General features: G+C 36.2%; 1 protein-coding gene across 2 annotated transcripts in view; it reads left to right on the top strand.

Annotated features, from left to right (window-relative positions):
• LOC132099091 (TBC1 domain family member 22A-like) overlaps positions 1 to 18,884 on the top strand; it is a 166,780-nt gene that overhangs the window by 31,367 nt on the left and 116,529 nt on the right. The window contains exons 5-8 of one of the 2 annotated variants that reach the window (XM_059505537.1): positions 2,291 to 2,361; positions 6,764 to 6,892; positions 8,926 to 8,988; positions 14,522 to 14,636. In XM_059505537.1, coding sequence (XP_059361520.1) covers positions 2,291 to 2,361; positions 6,764 to 6,892; positions 8,926 to 8,988; positions 14,522 to 14,636 — 378 coding nt within the window. Of the gene's footprint in view, positions 1 to 2,290; positions 2,362 to 6,763; positions 6,893 to 8,925; positions 8,989 to 9,307; positions 9,374 to 14,521; positions 14,637 to 18,884 lie in introns of both variants that reach the window. The other variant, XM_059505536.1, reaches the window with a different exon arrangement.

Genomic DNA, 18,884 nt, shown 5'->3' with positions numbered 1-18,884 from the left:
TGTTGACAGAAATTATAGACAATTTTCCAGTATTCTCCCCCATTATTTCCTGGGAAACTATTTGCAGAAACACCTCCATTATTATATTAATTGTTAATATGAATAGTCACACTTTATTTTAATTTATCCTTGTTAAAGTGTTATTCCACAAATCATAATTATGTATGAATAGTATTAATAATCATACAATAGGTATGGGCTTAGTTGCTGGCAATTGTGCATAATTTACTGTTATTACTTTGTTATATGCAGTAACGTAACAAGTATACATAAAAAAAAAAAAAAAAAAAAAAAGGTTAAATAAATGCCACCTCAGGTTAATTTATTACATACTGAATATGTGTTGAGCTATGTTATAATCATGATATATCATAATCATGTTTTCTGAAAGACTCCCTTTTGCAGATTAGATAAAATAAAAGTTTTTGAGCTCCCTGTAATGTAATAAAAAAATAATAATAATAATAATTTACTCAGAATTAATTTTAGAGCTGAGTGGAAATACGTTTGATAGCGCAAACCTTTGAGGCGTCTCTGCGAATATATTGCCATCAATAATAATGAATGATGTGTGAGAATAAGGAGACCATGTTTATGTGAAAACACTCATATTTGTCACTCATATTTGCATGGCAGTCATGAAAACAGTATTCATTATTTATTCGCTTCAGTCTTCATTTTGCCCTGACAAAGAAACTTCACAAGAAACATCAAGCTTTTATATCAGAAAGGTTTGTTTTCAGGAAAATAAAAAAACTTTACCCAGAAGGCTCTTGTATTCATGGCACCTTTCATCTATTCAATGCACTTTTAAACCAACCTCTGTTTTCAAATTTAGATTTATCTTTGATGACAAATAAAATGTATGCACATTCCACTGCAGCCTGGCCCTGACAAATGACTAATCCACATTCAACACATTATGATTGCTGCCATCAACCCTTGAAATATGAAATATAAAATTAAATGAGAAATATATGAAATGAGAAATATTTGGTTTTAAAGTGCTTGTTCTCTCTTGGCTCTGCAGGGACTCGTTTGTCCAATTTAAGTCCAATTTGCCTCATTGAGATTTATTCACTTTAGCACTCTTATGTTCGCAAAAACACACTCATCCAGTGCTTATTGAAAGCATGTCGTGCCCATAGATTTTAAATGTCATTGGCAGAATCCTGTTTTGCAAGCTTACCACATTATTTAAATATGCCAGATTAGTGCATCTCAAATGATTAGGTTGCAAACAGTTTATCAGAGATGCCTTGATGTCACCATATTTGTAGTGTATTTGTTATTCTGAACATATCAACGGATATGTGAGCCTGGACCACAAAACCAATCTTAAGAGTCAATTTTTCGAAATTGAGATTTATACATCACCTGAAAGCTGAATAAATAAGGACAATATTTGGCTTAGAAAAAAAGAGAAAATCACCTTTAAAGTTGTCTTAAGTTCTTAGCAATGCATATTACCAATCAAAAATGAAGTTTTGATGCATTTCTGGTAGGAAATTTACCAAATAACTTCATGGAACATGATCTTTACTTAATATCCTGATTTTTGGTAAATAAGAAAGATCTATAATTTTGACCCATACAATGTTTTTTTGGGGCTATTGCTACAAATATATCCCAGCGACTTAAGAGTGGTTTTGTGTTCCAGGGTCACACATTTGAATTAAATATTACAGTTTTACTTTTTATTACAGTATGTATACTGTATGTAGAATGCACAATAGTTTAGCCATATTTTTTTTACATATTTATACATCTTTCTTGATCAGAAAAGGAAGGTAAAAACATGCTTGTACAAAACTGAACTCAATACAGAATAGCTGTTTTTATTTCCAAGATGATAACTGGTTGGTATTCACTGAAATAAGCATGTGCACAGCTGGGCCTCCTACAGGAAAACAATGAGCAGAACAACTTGACCAGAAGTCATTTGTATAAGCATTCTTGCATAAATTGCCATTTATTTCATTGGAACAGTTTACGTAAGAATGTTTAAAAGGGCACCATAACCAGGACTAGTGTTGTCAAGACCTGTTTGCATTTTTTTCAAGTCAGCATTACATCAAAAAGGACAACCTTTTTTTTTATGCTTCCATGGTCTTATTGTAAATAATTAAAAGTTCACATTATTCATTGTAATTTTGAAATCACTGAGAAGAGTCCTGCAAAATCTTGATCAGATGGATTATTAATAATTTAGTCAATTCATGATGAAAAAACTCATACTTCTACTTTGAGAAGTGACGTTTTGTCTAATAAAACTCTTCTGTTTCCTCAGAGGAGCTTCGGAAGTTGAGCTGGTCTGGAATTCCGCGGCAGGTGCGCCCAATCACATGGAAGCTGCTCTCAGTAAGTGGAACAATCTCAGTGCATGGTGCTGCTTCAAATGGTCAAGCTCATTAGAGCATACATCCATTACAAGATGAATCAAAGAATACATAATGCATTCTACATAAATAAACATTTATAAGTAATAGGCTTCCTACTAATGACTTCTAGGATGACTTCTGCCTCGAAGCTCAGAGGTCCAGTCTAATGAAAACGTATGATACATTAAACCATTTCAATGGTTGAGCAAAGCCTGAATCAGTGAATGAGCAAACTCTGTATCTGTTATACAAACCCTTAAACTACCTTGAATCTTATGCACTTGCTAGTTTTGAACCGTACAAGATGCTCTTTGGAGCATTCCCGAATCATGCTGTTTTGTCCATGCCACCTGAAGTGCCTGCTCTCATTAAAGCTCTTTCTTTCTTTAACTTTGTACTCTATAACCAGGGTTCAGAATAGAAAATGTTTTTGGAGAAAATACTAATAAAGATAAATTAAAACAGTAAGTGCAAACAAGTATGATGCATTGTATTACATAGTTGTGTTCTGACACATTTTCGGATCCAGTCACACATGATACAGGGCTTGCATAGCTAGAAGTGTTTTTGTTCAAATACTTGCATAGAATATTTTGAGGCTAAAACTGTTGTTGACGTTGTGTCAGTTTTCTGGCATAAGAAGAGCCGTTTATATAACCCTCACTCCACTCCCCTACCTCTCACGCTGACTGGTGCTGGTTCCAATCCTTCATGGAGCAGTTAAATTGGTGCCATGACCCGGATGGGTGTTTGGTTTAAAGGGTTGAGCTGGAGGCCAGCTGGTAAGAACTGTGCAGGTAAACCTCCCTCCCCTTTTCCCAAGAGGTGCATAATCTGCATATTAAGAAGAAAGCATTTTAAGATTTAAGAAAAAGAAACTCTTTTCAACTTTAATTATGGATAAAAGATATCAGGTACGTAACTGGCGTGAAGTTTTCCCAAGGACAGGACTGGCATAATGGGGGTGGGTTTGTGTGGTCGTACCCTCTGACCATGGGGCAGTGTACCCTCATACCACACTGATAGATGAAGTGTCAGTCTGAAACATGGTGGAATGGGGGAAGATATTTGATATTCTGACACCCCTCTAGGCTAGTGTGTGTGGTCACACACACACACGCACATACACAAACACACAGAGAGAAACATCCTATTCACCCATGTGACCTTCATTTGACTACGGCTACCTCATCTGTCATCTTGACTCCAACCCTGGACTGCAGCCCCACTCAATCAAACCCCATCGATCCATGTTATTGAGCTCCTGCAAAGGTGTGCTCGTTGTGAGTTCACTGGTGTGTGTGTAATTGTATTTGAGTGAGTGAGTGGAGAGTGAGTGTGAACAGCTGGAAAGCATCCTTTAACCAAGTTAATGACCGGTGGAGGGTGACATCACCATTTGAAATGGCGCTTTATATGTGATCAATTTTGTGCATCCTGCTGACTTCTTACAAACTGCCACCAAACCGCACTCAACACTTTCATAAGAAGAAATAATTTCTCTTTTGTCAGGTAACCACTAGAAAATAAAATTTGTATTAGTCGTGTTTGCTAAGGTAATCATTTTTATTACTATTGCTCATACACAGGAAAACCTTTGTACAAATATTACATTAAAACATATATGTATATATCCAGCATTATTTCTGTTTGTCACCTGACAAATGTTTAAACAATAAATAAAAGTCAACAAATTAATAAATTATATACCGTAATTCCTCAAATAAAAACCAGTAGTCAAATAAACGCCGGGCCTCTTATAGTGGCCTAGTGGCTGGGGGCGTGGTCAACACGGACAAATAAAGGCCGGTCTTAAATAAAGGCTGGGGGAAAATTTGTGTAGCAGAGCCAGATAATGAACGTACACGCCCACCGCCGGAGCGTTTCTCGTTCTTGAGTCAAGAACCGCTTGCATCGGTTTTCGGATCACCAGTACACTGAACAGAGAACCGTTTCTGTCAGATGCGTCCGATTCGAGAACCGAGGAGCTGATGATACTGTGCATGTGTGATTCAGTGTGAAGCAGACTGACACACAGAGTGCGTCTGAACCGAACTGGTTCTTTCGGTGATTGATTCTGAACTGATTCTGTGCTAATATTATGATCTCTGTCCACTGGAACGCTATCGCTTTTAATTTAAAACGGGTTATTTAAAACAATTACTTATCAAACAGATGGAATTTGAAATAAAGGCCTCCCTCTAATAAAAGCCTGCTTAAAATAAAACCCTCTTACCTTCTGCAGTTCAGGTAAATAAAGACCCCGGGTTTTATTTGAGGAATTACGGTGTATATTTACATTAAAGGAGAGACCCAAGCCATATCACAATGTCATGGACACTTGAAATAGGCTCTTTTGTCTTTGTGCCATATCAGTTTGACATCTATTAGTTGGCACTACAACTAGCAACTTGAGTGATTCGTGTTGGAAATCAGTGCTACTTTGGAGTCTTCTTGGCTTCCTGTTTCATTTTCTGTGACGACTGCATCTTCAGGTATGACTGAAAGCCAGTGAAACCTGTTGAAGAAAACATCTTTCTGATCTCTAGACATGATGCTAGCACTATAGAAATGTTTGGCGTGTAGGTACCATTGCCTAGACAAAATCGCATGGTGCCTTCTCTTTGACCTATTTCGTTACAGCTGCCCAAATGTGTAAGAATTATACCCACAATCACCTTTTGCCTTATTTATATGTGGGTGTGACAGCAATAACTGCTGAAAAATTGGCTAGTTTAAAAGTGCAGTTATGAGTGTTCCAAAATAACATTTTGATGGTGTAAGATAAAAAAAGAAAAAGAAAAAGAAAAAGAAAAAAAAAGATTTACTCGTGTCCATATTCTCCATGGTAATTTATTTTTTATTTTTTGTGGGGTGTAAGACCCATCTCTTTCTCACCCACCCACACTCAGTTGAAATAGCACATGGTGGGCTTTAATAAATAAAAGGATGAAGCTGTGCAGATGATTAAATGGTATTTTCTGCCACACTAATTCAAGGTGTTTGAGTAATGGCGTCTCGTCGTGAGCGGGTGGGAGTGTGTTGATGCAGAGCCAGCACCTGGACACAGACCTTACACGTGTGTTTATCCAAACCCAGCTGCTGGGAAACATTTATTACTGGCCTGTTGTTCCTGGACCTCTGCACCTGCTGTGAACAATGCCCCATTCTCTCTCTATCTATCTCTCTCTCTCTCTCTCTCTCTCTCTCTTTCTCTCTCTCTCTTTCTCTTTATTTCTCTCTTGATAAAATGAGAACAACAACTTCATTTCATGTTTATTTCACCTCATGCAGTGTTAATACATGCGTGCCAGATCAATGGTGTCAGCAACTTCCTGTTTCATGGCGAAACATCAAACTTTGTCAGGCCGCCATGAAGCTTTGTCAAGATCTTCGCAATTTAACGTCACAAAGGTCTTATGATGACCCTCACCAAATTTGAAGATGATCTGATTAAAACTGTAGGAGGAGTTTGTCAAAGTACGAAATCATACAGGAAATTCAAAATAACATACTTCCAGTTGAGTTTTTCTGTGCTTGTATGTAAAACATACCTCGAGGCGCACTACGTTGAAATTTTACAGGTGGCGCTGTTGAGCCATTTTGCCACACACACTTTTGAAACCTATGTCAGATGTAAATTTTCGCCAGTTCTGACGCGTATGCAAAGTTTCGTGAGTTTTGGAGCATGTTTAGGCCCTCAAAAATGAGATTCACTTTGGAGAAGAAGAAGCAGAAGAATAATAATAAGAAACAGAGCAATTCCAAGAGAGTCCTCGCACCGTGGTGCAAAAAACGTGCCTATAGTTGAAAAACTCCCATGTACCCCATCAGGTTTAATAATAATAGCAGGTTTAATTTCTAACTCTATGGTGTGCCTTTTCTTTTAATAATCTGAACATTATTTATAATGTGTTAGTCTGTTAGACTTAATTACATGTACAAATGCTAATGGAGCGTAAAGAAGAGCTCTTCTTGGCACACATACATCTTGTGACAAAACTTGTCTGAGTGTGAAAGTAAAAAAAAAACAAAAAGCCACATGGGGGACAACTTGTGCGATAAATGGATTTCTGTGCTTGTAGATTTTCGTGCAATCAATTACTTTATCTTTCTTTTCTGGGCCTGAACATCTGCTGCGTTCTCATTCTTTTGCTACGGCAAGTAATAAGTAATAAGATGAAATGTAGCTTTAAATATCAGCTATTGGCTTCAAACTCTGGGAAGCCTTAAAACTTTTCAGAATTCTGATTTCAGCGGGCTCCAAGTTAACAGCTGTTGTTCTAGTGCAGGCAAACCCAGATCTATATCAGATTGATTTAGAGGTATCTCGTCTGGCTTGGTGTAAACATTAGCTTTTGTATTTACCCGTCTCTTTACAGGGGTACCTGCCAGCCAATGCAGAGCGGAGAGAAAACACATTGCAGAGGAAGCGGCAGGAATACTTTGGCTTTATTGAGCAGTACTATGACTCCCGTAATGATGAACACCATCAGGACACATACAGACAGGTAACGGGCTACACTTATGCTTGCATGCCTCTTTCCATAATTAGAAACAAATGTGTGTTCTGTTACTCTGTAATATTAGCATTAGCTCTGTAAATTCCCATATTTTGGATTTTAGTACTGTAAGGTATGTTAGGTAAGATGTTGTCTAATCTAAAATGAACTGCTAAGCAAAAGTAGCTAGTTTAACCACAGCAAATGTTTATCACCCCCTTAAAATATAATCTTCCCGCAAAACTGTTCTTGGGTGTGTCCAAAAATAATAATAATGCAGCATCATAATTTTGGCATAATCTGTTGAATTGTTTTTTTTTTTTGTTAGTTTTTTTCCCACTGAAATAGCAATATTTTTCATTTTAACACTTCTTGTTTTTCAAGGGATTCAGGTGATATTTTGTACCTTATTTGTGGGAGAGGCCTCTTACAGTACTAGAGAATACTGCTAACTGAACTTTATGCAGGATGACAGCAATAATTAGCTGAATCAAATACTCTGGAGATTACTCTGAACTTCCTCTGATTTCCTTGTAACTTCCTGACTTACCATACAGCTAGCACAGCCAGTCCTAATTCTGCTGTTTAATCAAAGAATTTTCAAGTTCAAAGCCAACAGTTCAGTTTTGCTAGGGGTTTCATTTGGAATAGTCTGGTTTTTGGTTGTGTTTACTTCTTATTGAGGCTTTGGAAGCAGCAGTATGTCAGCTTTGCCAAGCTGTTAGGAGCTCGTAGCGTTTAGAAATGCCACCAACACACAGTATAGTGTCTTATATTTTAATTCAGAAGAGGAAAGGATGACAAGGAAATGTTTAAATCTCCAGTGTATTGGCAGGAGGATGTAAAGATCAGGCTGTTGCTGTCACTCTGATCTGATAAATGTCTACCTGATTTAAGACTGACGTGATCACTGGAGATGTGAGATTCACACATTTGTTTCACCTCTTGCAGGCTTTAACTGTTTGATTTGCGCGAAGTCTGTTGAGGATATTGCTTATATTTCACTCCAAAATAATCATGAAAAAATAACAATACATTTATATTTATTCTTAAAAGAAAAAGACAAAAAAGTTATTTTTCTTTTTACACTCATTAAGGCTTTTTTTTGCCATAGCGACTTAATGTTATTTAAATTTATGATTATTGTTATTATTTTTAAATGTAATAATTATTGTTACATTTTATTTTTTCATTAATTTAATTTAATTGTTAGGGTAAAATTATAAAATGTATGATTAAAACAAATCTAGATATTTCTTACAGTAGTAAAGCGAGGATAATTAATAATTAAAGACACTAATTAATGGAAGAGTTGGAAAGTGCTTAATTCTCATGAAAATAGCCTGATATTTAATATGATATGCAGTCATAATAAATAAATATATATATATATATATATATATATATATATATATATATATACATAGTCATGAAAATAAAGAAAACTCTTTGAATGAGAAGGTGTGTCCAAACTTTTGGTCTGTACTGTATGTATGTATATATATATATATATATATATATATATGTATATATATATATATATATGTGTATATATATATATATATATATATATATATATATATATATATATATATATATGTATATATATATATATGTGTGTGTGTGTGTGTATACATATAACTACACGATATACCATGTGTACAACTCTAAAAATATAAAATATAAATTAATATAATCTAAAATTAAATGTAAAAAAAAAAAAGAATATATATATATATATATTTATATATATATATATATATATATATAGTTTTTGTGAAATGACAACTTCACATTTTTATTATACATATTGTATTATATATTATATTAAAATTCATTGCAAATATGATGAATATTTCGTACTTCGTATGATGAATTATTTCAGCAGAGTGAATAATCTTCATGCATTTAAACATTCTCCTGTTTGCTAAAATGGATATGTGTCTTTGTGTGTGTTTGTGTTCTCTCAGTTCCATAACTCTCTTTATGTTCCTGACATGCACATTATTGTATACGTGTTCATGTGTTTTCTGAACCATCAGATTCACATAGATATTCCCCGGATGAGTCCGGAAAGTTTAGTTCTGCAGCCCAAGGTAACCGAGGTAAGAGGACAGATGGACAGCACAGAGTCACGTCACATGCTTCTGCCCACAAACCACTCAAAAGCATGTCACTCAATCATCATCATCTGTCAAACTGTCTGTCTGGTCGGCCAGCTCAGTCTTGAGCTCAAAATGTTTTGTTTGAAAAGCGTGTGTTAAGTTAAACAGGAAGTAGAATACCAGAACAGGAGGCAGAGTTCAGTGAGTTTCTTCTCTGGCTCAGCCTCAAATGGCCAGACTCGTTTCTCTCCAAGCTTTCTCGCTAGTCCGTTCTGTCCTAACCTGCTTGTGCTCCTCTTTTTGTGTCTCTTCCCTGCAGATTCACATTGACATACCGAGAACTAATCCTCTTATACCTCTCTTTCAACAAGCTTCTGTGCAAGAGGTGAGATGTTTGCACCCCCATTTTACTCAGCTTGACTCGTTCATCCTCACAAACTCACACCCAGCCACAAGACCTTACCTTAAAGAAACAGTTCACCTCATGCGTTAATCCTTATATCGTTTCAAACACATAAGATTTCCTCTTCTCAAGAGGAGAAATTCTGACTGTTGTGGCCGGTGTTTTCGGTAAATTTACAATGATTGGTGAATAAAGCTTTTAGGATTCCAAAAGTATCCAACTTCATCATAGAAATATCATAAAATTGAACTAAACATTACATTGATGTGTGTGTGAGAATAAACCAAAATCTAAAACGTTAGTATTCACTGTCTTAAGCATATATATAATATATAAATTCATTCAAATAGTTTATTTAAATAATACATTATATATATATATATATATATATATATATATATATATATATATATATATATATATATATATATATATATATATATATATATAATTTAAATAAACTATTTGAATGAATTGATATTTTCACACACACACACACACAGACACATATATATATATATTAGTGGTGGGCCGTTATCGGCGTTAACGTGCTGCGTTGCAGAGAAAGGTGTCTCAAAACACTTGAACATCGGATTTGCTTATTTTTGCTCTTGTGCCGACAAATACATATAAAATATGTCAAAATATCCACCTTGGAAATTATGCTCGAAAAAACTGTCAGTTATTTCTTAAGTGAAAGTAAACAGTTGAGGAAAAAATGGGATGTGTATTATATTGGATGCGTTCATGGTCTCTTAAAGTGACCGCGCCTAATTTAGCTACTGGCTGCTGTAATGTTAATCCAAGAAAAGGAAAATAACTCACTGCTCTTGACTGAATTACTTTGTAGTTTTAACAGTCAAACCAAAAATTATTCAGACACCAGATATAATTTTTGATATATATATAGCAAAACTGTAATAATGTGAGAAATGTTGAAGGTGTCTGAATAAATGTAGGTTTGATTGTATATTTCATTTTTACATTGAAAACTATCCAGTGCTATTTTACATTTAATTATTTGGTTTCTGTACCTTGACACCTACAAACTTGAAAAAAACTTAAACATTGTGTAAATAGCACAAATAAATAAAAATAAACGAAAATACAAATTAAACAATTTCAAACAGGGCCCTCTGGTACAATCTTCACTGGGGCCCCGCTGACCTCAGCTATGACCCTGCTCACGCCTGTTTCACACTATAACCCTTACCCCTTTTTGGACTTAAGTTATATATCAGAGTAGAGATGGCAAGGCTTGATATTAACTTAGGTAAAAGAAAGACTAGTTTGCTCTGGTTTACTCAGAAATACTTTGCTTATAATGTATTCACCAACCCAGAATCTCAAACGTTTGTATTATACAAAAACAAAACAAAATAATAAACAAGGTAGAAAACAGGAAAACATCAGTTACATCAGACATCAAACAAGAAAATTAAGCGTTTGGGAATCTTGACTGGAAAAATGAATTACAAAACTTAGCTGATGGTGAAGCCGACAAAGCTTGATAAAGGATGAAATGTCCTTGCAAAAGTCCACACGTTTAAGTAGATAGTCCCAATGTTGCAACTAGGAAAAGTGTCCTCCTGTCTTCCACAAGTGCAATCCAAACCCTCTAGTGCTCACGTTAAACGTCCAGGCATCATAATTCAAGCATCCAACCATAAAGCAGAACGTTAGCTGAAGCAAGTACTTTCACCCATGTAAGAAAGCACAGGAATAAAAAGGTCCATCCAAATAGACGACACATTCACAATTAGCATGAATAGACCAACGCTCAACACACTCCATATCATAGCTATACATTAAATAAATGTACACTCTGTTTTTGGTAATATTGAGAAAAAACCACTACTTACTGATTGACCACCAAGGAAACACATTCCTCAATCATAGGATCTTAAAAAGTCAAATGGAATAGCTCAAGGAAGCCATTGCTTCCTCTATCCACCTGCTTTCCTACTTCTTCAGGTATAGTACCTGGCTAAATACTCATCTATGAAGATGATTAGCGCCCCCTAATGGTGTGGAAAAATATAACCACTAAGGTAACAGAGTCAAAGCTGTTACAACACATACTCCGTCTGCAGTGCGTATGCAGTCCTTGTGCGTTACGTATGTGGTGCAGCACGGACTCTATGTGCTTTCACACAGGACACGTTTGCAGTCCGCTACTCTGTACGTAAACGATTGCTGCACTGCTGCAGATGCAACGCTCCTGGAATGCAACTGGAATCCGTTAACATGGGTGCGTAAAAAAAAAAATGCAACGCATACGCACTGCAGACGGAGTATGTGTGAAACAGGCGTAAGGTTGTTTGCACCTTGTGCAATGTGGAATTAGTTTGCAGCTTTTTTAAGCACTTTGTGATGCATTTTGGAAACAGGAGATGAGCCCCTTTTCTAATGCACCATCTAGCTTGATAAACCCCTTCTCAAAGACTTACTGTTTGTCAATTTTATTTGGGTAACACATATTCTGAATGCCTTCGGCAGAATTCGAATGAGCCATTTTAATCTAGATTAATTTCAAAATCCCAGTGAGATTAATCTAGATTTAAAAAAATAACCTATGCCCACCACTAATATATATATATTTTTTTTATGATGATGGACAAATTCTAATTATGCAACAATATATTTTTAAATATTATATTTACATTCAGTATTTTTCGTACAGCCTTAAATGTATGAAAATAAATAAATAAATAAAAATAATATTAAACTAAGCTAAGCTTAGCTAAATAAAATAAAATTAAATTAAAAAAATTAAATAAATAGTCCACTCTGTTCCTCATATATATATATTACAAGAAGTCTGGCTTTGAAATAATATTGCTGCATTTATATCATGTTAGCATGCAAAAAAAAAATAAAAAATAAAAATGCTTCAGGCGCTTCAAAACACTCCTGCTCGCTCATTGATTTCTGCTGCCTGGTTTAGTGTTTAATTTCCACTATGTAATGGGCTTCTGGAGGAGAGCGAGATCTTGCCATGGCTATCTTGAGGAGAAGAGAGGAGATGGGAGGGTACGAGGGAGAAAAGAAGCAGATGTCAGCTATGTGGGGAAACTCACATTACCAGTCTAAAGTCTTTGATAAATGGAGCTTTGATCATAGAAAAAGAAGCAGATAGAAAGCTGCACCATTTGATTGACAGGATCCAGAATAAACGAGCCTGAGCTGCCTTGTACACGTTTATTGTTTAGGGCTCAACATGAGAGATGAATTTATTTGGGGATGACAGATACATTACGCCCTTAAAAGAGTGCAGAAGATGTCAGCTGCATGCGTCAGAGAGAAGAGAAGAAAGAGTCTTCCATTTCCCCTCTAGATTCAAGTCTAACTTCATGCTGCTTTACATAGAGCTGACAGCAAGGTGAGGCGAAAAACAAAAAAATTACCATCACTTTGAATTAAGGTGTTATCTCATAAGAAAGGAACGCAAAAGTCCCACAAAAGTGCTTGGTTTTTATTGTCAGAAAAATTAGCTTAAAAACAACATCTGTTAAAGAACCAAACTTACTCTAAACTCAGACACAACACTATATATATATATATATATATATATATATATATTCATAAATTAATTTAAAGAATGAACATGAGTAGGACATGTTCCTGAATCAAATATTTTAGTCAAATTACTGATGTTGAACTATTGGTTATTTGTTTATTTTTATTTTATTTTTAATTTGGCAACGAAGGAGATAAAACAATTTAAACTGAAACATACAGTACAAAATTACACAGACATTAAGAACTTTTTTTTTTTGGAGAAAAAGTAATGTTATCAAAGTGTTCTTTCTGTAGCAAAATATTAAAACAAACTTGTGTACAGTGACCATTGTGGTACAGTAGATTACATTACACTGATTATTTCTGGAGCAAATCATTTTTTATATATTGAAATGGTTTATTATGTTTAATATTTAAGAATGTTTTTAAATAACACATTTAAAAACTTCATATGAGGTTTCATTTTACAGTTTCTTGTCAACAAATAATAATAATAATAATAATAATAATATTCTCTCTCTATATATATATATATATATATATATATATATATATATATATATATATATAAAAAATAGTAAAAGTCAATTTGACTAAAAATTTATCAGTGTCATGACAAAATATTGATTATTGATACTAGTATAGGATATGCTAAACCTAATCATTACCTACATAAAATCTAACTAACTCCCCTAATATTTGTATTGTTTGTTTTTATTTTACATTTATTTATTTGTTTTAAGTTGTTCATGCAAGGCATCTAACCAAACAATTATGTACCATTTGGTAAAAGAGATTTGTTGTCTGCAAGCTCTTTAATTCTGAAATAGATCATGGAATATTAATATGATGCTGAAAAATCCTTCATTGTTATTTGCAAAGTATTTGGTTGCTGCCATGTTTCACATCACCATACCCATTCCAGCGTCACAGCACTGCAATTTGGTTCCATTTAGAATTCATAGTTTCCGCTTGTAAATATAATTTTGCTTGGTCATTCTTTTGCTCGGAACTCATTTCCATCTCCAGTTGAAGTCCATATTTGAAAGGCTAAGCAAAGACTTCACATTAAAACAGAAATATAATTTAGGCTTAAGCTGATCCTTAGGAGTAAACTAAACTACTCCAAATTTACCACTGAAATCAGAAATGATGTACTGATAATGTCTTAGACACATTCAACCCCAGCACTAAGGTACGCCTAACACTAACGCTAATCTTAAAATCTGATTGGTCAATAGCATTGTTGTTCCAAAACCCACAATTATATAAATCCAGCAACACATCCTGCTTGGCAAATCTCAAAAAAGAAAGCCCCATCTAATAATAAATATGCACACAGCTACTTGTAATTTCTCACCTTGTTGTCTGTGATATTGAATGTTGTGATGTTAATGATTCAAAAGCCTAATTGATTTTCTTAATTGATTGTTGGCTGGGGGTGGCTGATCCCACTGTGTTTCTAATTAAAACCGTTTGAGTGACCTTGTATGCTCAAATTCTGCTACTAACAGTTTTCTTGTTGTATCGCATTATACATCAATATCTGCTACTTACAAATGCCGAATATATATTCTGATATCTTGTTCTTTTGCTGCTTTTTACTAGATCTTTGAGCGGATTCTGTTCATCTGGGCGATTCGACATCCAGCCAGTGGTTACGTTCAAGGCATCAATGACCTTGTCACACCCTTCTTCGTTGTTTATGTTTTTGAGTATATTGGTAAGTCAATAAACCTTTTATAATATGAGATATGTAGTTATGTATAGGGCCCTGGCAAACTCTTAAAACAGCACAGCTGTGTAAACTCACTAGTGTTTCTGTTATTCACTTTTGCTGTTAAGCCAGCGTGGGTGTATTACCAACTGAGATATGCCCAGTGGCATGAATTTTAATGTTGTTTCTGTCATAATTTCATAATATTTTTCATAAACTGCCCCTTTAAGCTCTTCCAAGGATCTTTGCTTTCTTTGTCAGATTCAATCATTTTGAATGTTCCCAAAGTCCACTGTTTTCTTGACCTTTACACCTTTAAGTGCTTGATTTCCAGTAGACTAAATGGGTTGTCCAGACTAATGATTTTGAAGGGCCCAGAAGGGCTCTTCCAGTGGACTTATGAGACAGTAATAACCTAAAACACACAATCATCTCGGGCGCCTCAATTCATGCACTCAGTGGATGGAGGATGGGTGCTTTTCCCCAGGCTCTGCAGTTTGTAAAAAAAACAAAGCCCCACTTTGTTTTCACAAGTTTCATCCAGTTTTTCCTTCAGGCCAGAAACATACTCTACACAAGTACAAAAATGCTTTGTGTGACAGTAGTTGACCTGAAAAAGAACGGTTGCATCGCATCACTGCTCATTAGCATACATTTCAGCTCAACTTTGTTGCATTGCCAACCATTGCAGTTGCTCATGTCACCGCAAATTACATACTACCCTTAGAATGAGTGACTTCTGGGTACTGTCACACCAAATCGCTGTCATTGTGAATGCTCCTTCCTGAATTACGTTGTAAACTGTTGTTAAAGCAGTGATGTGTAGATTTGAGAATGTGTATCTGAAGCTTGAGCATTGAAGGGTTAGTTAAATAAAAAAAAAAAAATTATAATAATAATACGCACGTGCATGACATCACCATTTTCAAAGATTTCCATTTTGGGTGTATACACATAAACGATAACGGTGGCGTTTTCAAAAACTTGCACTTTCAAACCCGTTTTACATAAAATGATTGTTTCTCTTTGGAAGACTTGGATTAAATTCATTGATTGTTCGGGACTAGGCCCTTCACAAGCGTCCTGCCATCAGACATCCTGCAGTGATGTTGCTTGGTTTCAGTGTAACATTTATTTCCTTTCTTGTTTTCTCCCAATAGTTTCGTGCTGTTTTCATGTTGAAATGAGGTGCTTAACTGTCCCTTCTCTTTATTTCTGTTTTGTATGCCTCTGTGTTTGTATACACTGTGTATATTTGTCAGAAGACAGTGACAGTGCCTTAAGAAGGCTCCTGCACTTCTATGATAAAGTTGTTTGGGAGAACTTTCTCTCTGCAGTGTGTATGGAGGTTTGAAGTTAGGCGGAAAATGTACCTTTACCAACTTTCTCAGCAATTTATTTCCCACAACTCCACCCAGCGCAATAAGGCAAGATGCCATATGTGATAGGTACACATTCAAAGTGTGCTATGTGGGCCAAGTGCTGACTGCTGAGGGCAAGCAGTTGCAAAACATCATGGCCTCACTCAAGAGACCCATATCCATCAACGCCTGTGTAAAATCACTACTTGTCTACACTGTATGGTAAGGTACTTTAAATTATGAGTAGCCTGGAAAGATACAGTTTTAAAGTAGTTAAACTATAGTCAGTATAAATTAATTAGGGATCAACTACCGATGAATAGTTCGTATAGAAATGAAAATTCTGCCATTTATTAACTCACCCTCATGTTATTCCACACCCTTGTAATGTTTGTTTTACTGTGGAACCCAAAAGAGAGTATTTTAAATGTTCTTCAGTTGCAGTAAACTGGGATTGAAGCTTTTAAGCTTAAAAATTTATTTGATTGATTCATAAAGTACCTTTGTTAGAAACACGATAATTCTAGTCCTTTATCCACTGAGAAGCTTGACATCACCCTAACTCTCATTGATGCATCTATAAGAGTAATAATTAGGACGGATGTGTGAACAAATCTTTTAAATCAGACTTTTATGTGAATATATTCAACATTTCTTTGAATTGTGGTTCAAGTTTGACTTGATCTTGTCATATATATATACTCTGTACGTAAACGATTGCTGCACTGCTATATATATATATTGTGCAGAGGAAAGTTTCCATGATTGTAAAGGTTCTTTTAATTTAAATCCTTAATTTTTAAGAGTGTACGACTTTAAATCACATGGAACATATTGGACACTTTTATAGTGCTGTTGTGTATATGGGGATTAAAAGTTATTTTTCCACAATCCGAATTTTTATTATTTATTTATTTATTAAAGTAGAACAAGTCTTTTGAAATGACATAAGGATGATGTTTATTTAGTCAGTGCAGCCCAGAATGAAATGCACCCATAAATTCCTTTTAGCAGAATCATGTTATTTCTTTAAGCCACAGATCATTCTTGATTCCTGCTTTAAAAAATGTATGATGACAGGGCTAAATTAGGGACCAGTTAGTGCATTGGCTGTGTGTTCATTGCTGTTAGGGCATTGCATTATTAAACAATCATTTTCATTACGCCTGTAAATAAATGCAAGAGGAGCCAGAGAGAAATCTTAATTGGGCTTTTCTGCCTTTGTTCTGAGAACCTTCAAAATATATTTGAATACAGCTTGCTCCCAACAAATGAAATTGCTAATCTGCTGTGTAAGTTCTTGTACTTTGAGGGCCAGGGTCTGATGGAAGACAAAGTAAATGGAAGTTTAATTCAATCCTATTGATTTGTGCTAGCAGCAAGACTGCATGGTACTCTCCTCATGGTAGTCAAACTATTGTACAGTAAGCAACACGCTTGAAAGTTTTTTGCAATTTTGGATTTCTTGAGTTGTTTTACAGAGCCATCAGTATTGCATCTGACCCACATTCATTATTCTTCTGGCCAAAATAAATAAATAAATAAATAAAGTAAAGAATGGCAACTTGGACTAGAAGAGATTGTTTGACTCAGTGCAAAGCAGGAAAATGCAGTTGGTTTTAGGAGTGTTAGGGATGGAGTATCAGGAATAGTTTACCCCCCAAAAAATTATTCAAATGACAATTTGGCAGAACATTGTCATTTAATAAATCACCCAAGGGTGTATAATGAGGAAACAAACAAATAAACAAACAAACAACAAATCTTAGACCTCAGACCCCCGAAGTTCACGATGTAAAAATTGAAACAGATCCTCGCGCAGATTTGCCCCGAGGACTGGTTCTTCTCGCTGGATCTGAAAGATGCTTTTTCCCCATCACAGACTATTTTTGAGATTCACGTTCGAGGGCGTGGCTTACTAATATACAGTCCTTCCCTTCGGGCTGTCTCTTGCTCCTCGCACTTTCTCGCAATTATGTTTGCCGTGGACTGACCCTTGCTTGCTTCTCGGACTGCTCTAGCCTTTCCTTCTACACGCCTGTTTGCCATCACCTGATCTATGCCTGTTTCTGACCATGTCTTGTCAATAAAAGCTTTGCATATGGATCCGCACGTCTCCCGTCTGGTTCGCTCCGTGACAGAATACTCGGCCCAAAAAGGATCCAGCGGCTTCACTGATGAACTTTGGCCAGGCCTGGACACAGCAAAGATATTGTTAGCCCTCAAACAGGGTACACGATCACTGGAAGGCTATATTCAAGAGTTTCTGGCCATTGCTCATTATTCGGATCTGCCGGACTGTGTATTGATAGACTTTTTTTGTGATGGATTAAACCAACCTCTGAAATCCCAATCAATCAGTGAGGGTCCCCGCTCATCTCTCGCCCAGTTAATGGACTGGGCTTTGCTGATTGTCGGCTCTGCATTCACTGTGGGTGTCACAGAGGCACGCGACCCCGGATTTATTCACGTAATGACAGCATCAATGAATTCAGAATCACAACACAAGATGGCCGCCTGTCCAGAGTCATGGTCCAAGATGGCCGCCAGCCCAGCGCCACAGCACAAGATGGCCGCCAGCCCAGCGCCACAGCACAAGATGGCCGCCAGCCCAGAGCCACAGCACAAGATGGCCGCCAGCCCAGAGCCACAGCACAAGATGGCCGCCAGCCCAGAGCCACAGCACAAGATGGCCGCCAGCTTAGAGCCACAGCACAAGATGGCCGACTCAACGCCTGAGTCTCCAGACAAGGTGCCGCCGACTCGCCATCATAGAGGGCGGAGGAGGAGGAGACAGGCGCCTACCGTTCCTCAAAGCCCGGAGAACGTTCCCGAGCGGGCCGCTGCCGTCCAGGAGGATGTTCCCGAGGCGGTGCCCGAGGCCGTGCCCGAA

This window comes from Carassius carassius, chromosome 22, assembly GCF_963082965.1.
Source record: "Carassius carassius chromosome 22, fCarCar2.1, whole genome shotgun sequence".
Lineage (NCBI taxonomy): Eukaryota > Metazoa > Chordata > Actinopteri > Cypriniformes > Cyprinidae > Carassius > Carassius carassius.
This window is presented reverse-complemented; position numbering and strand designations above follow the sequence as displayed.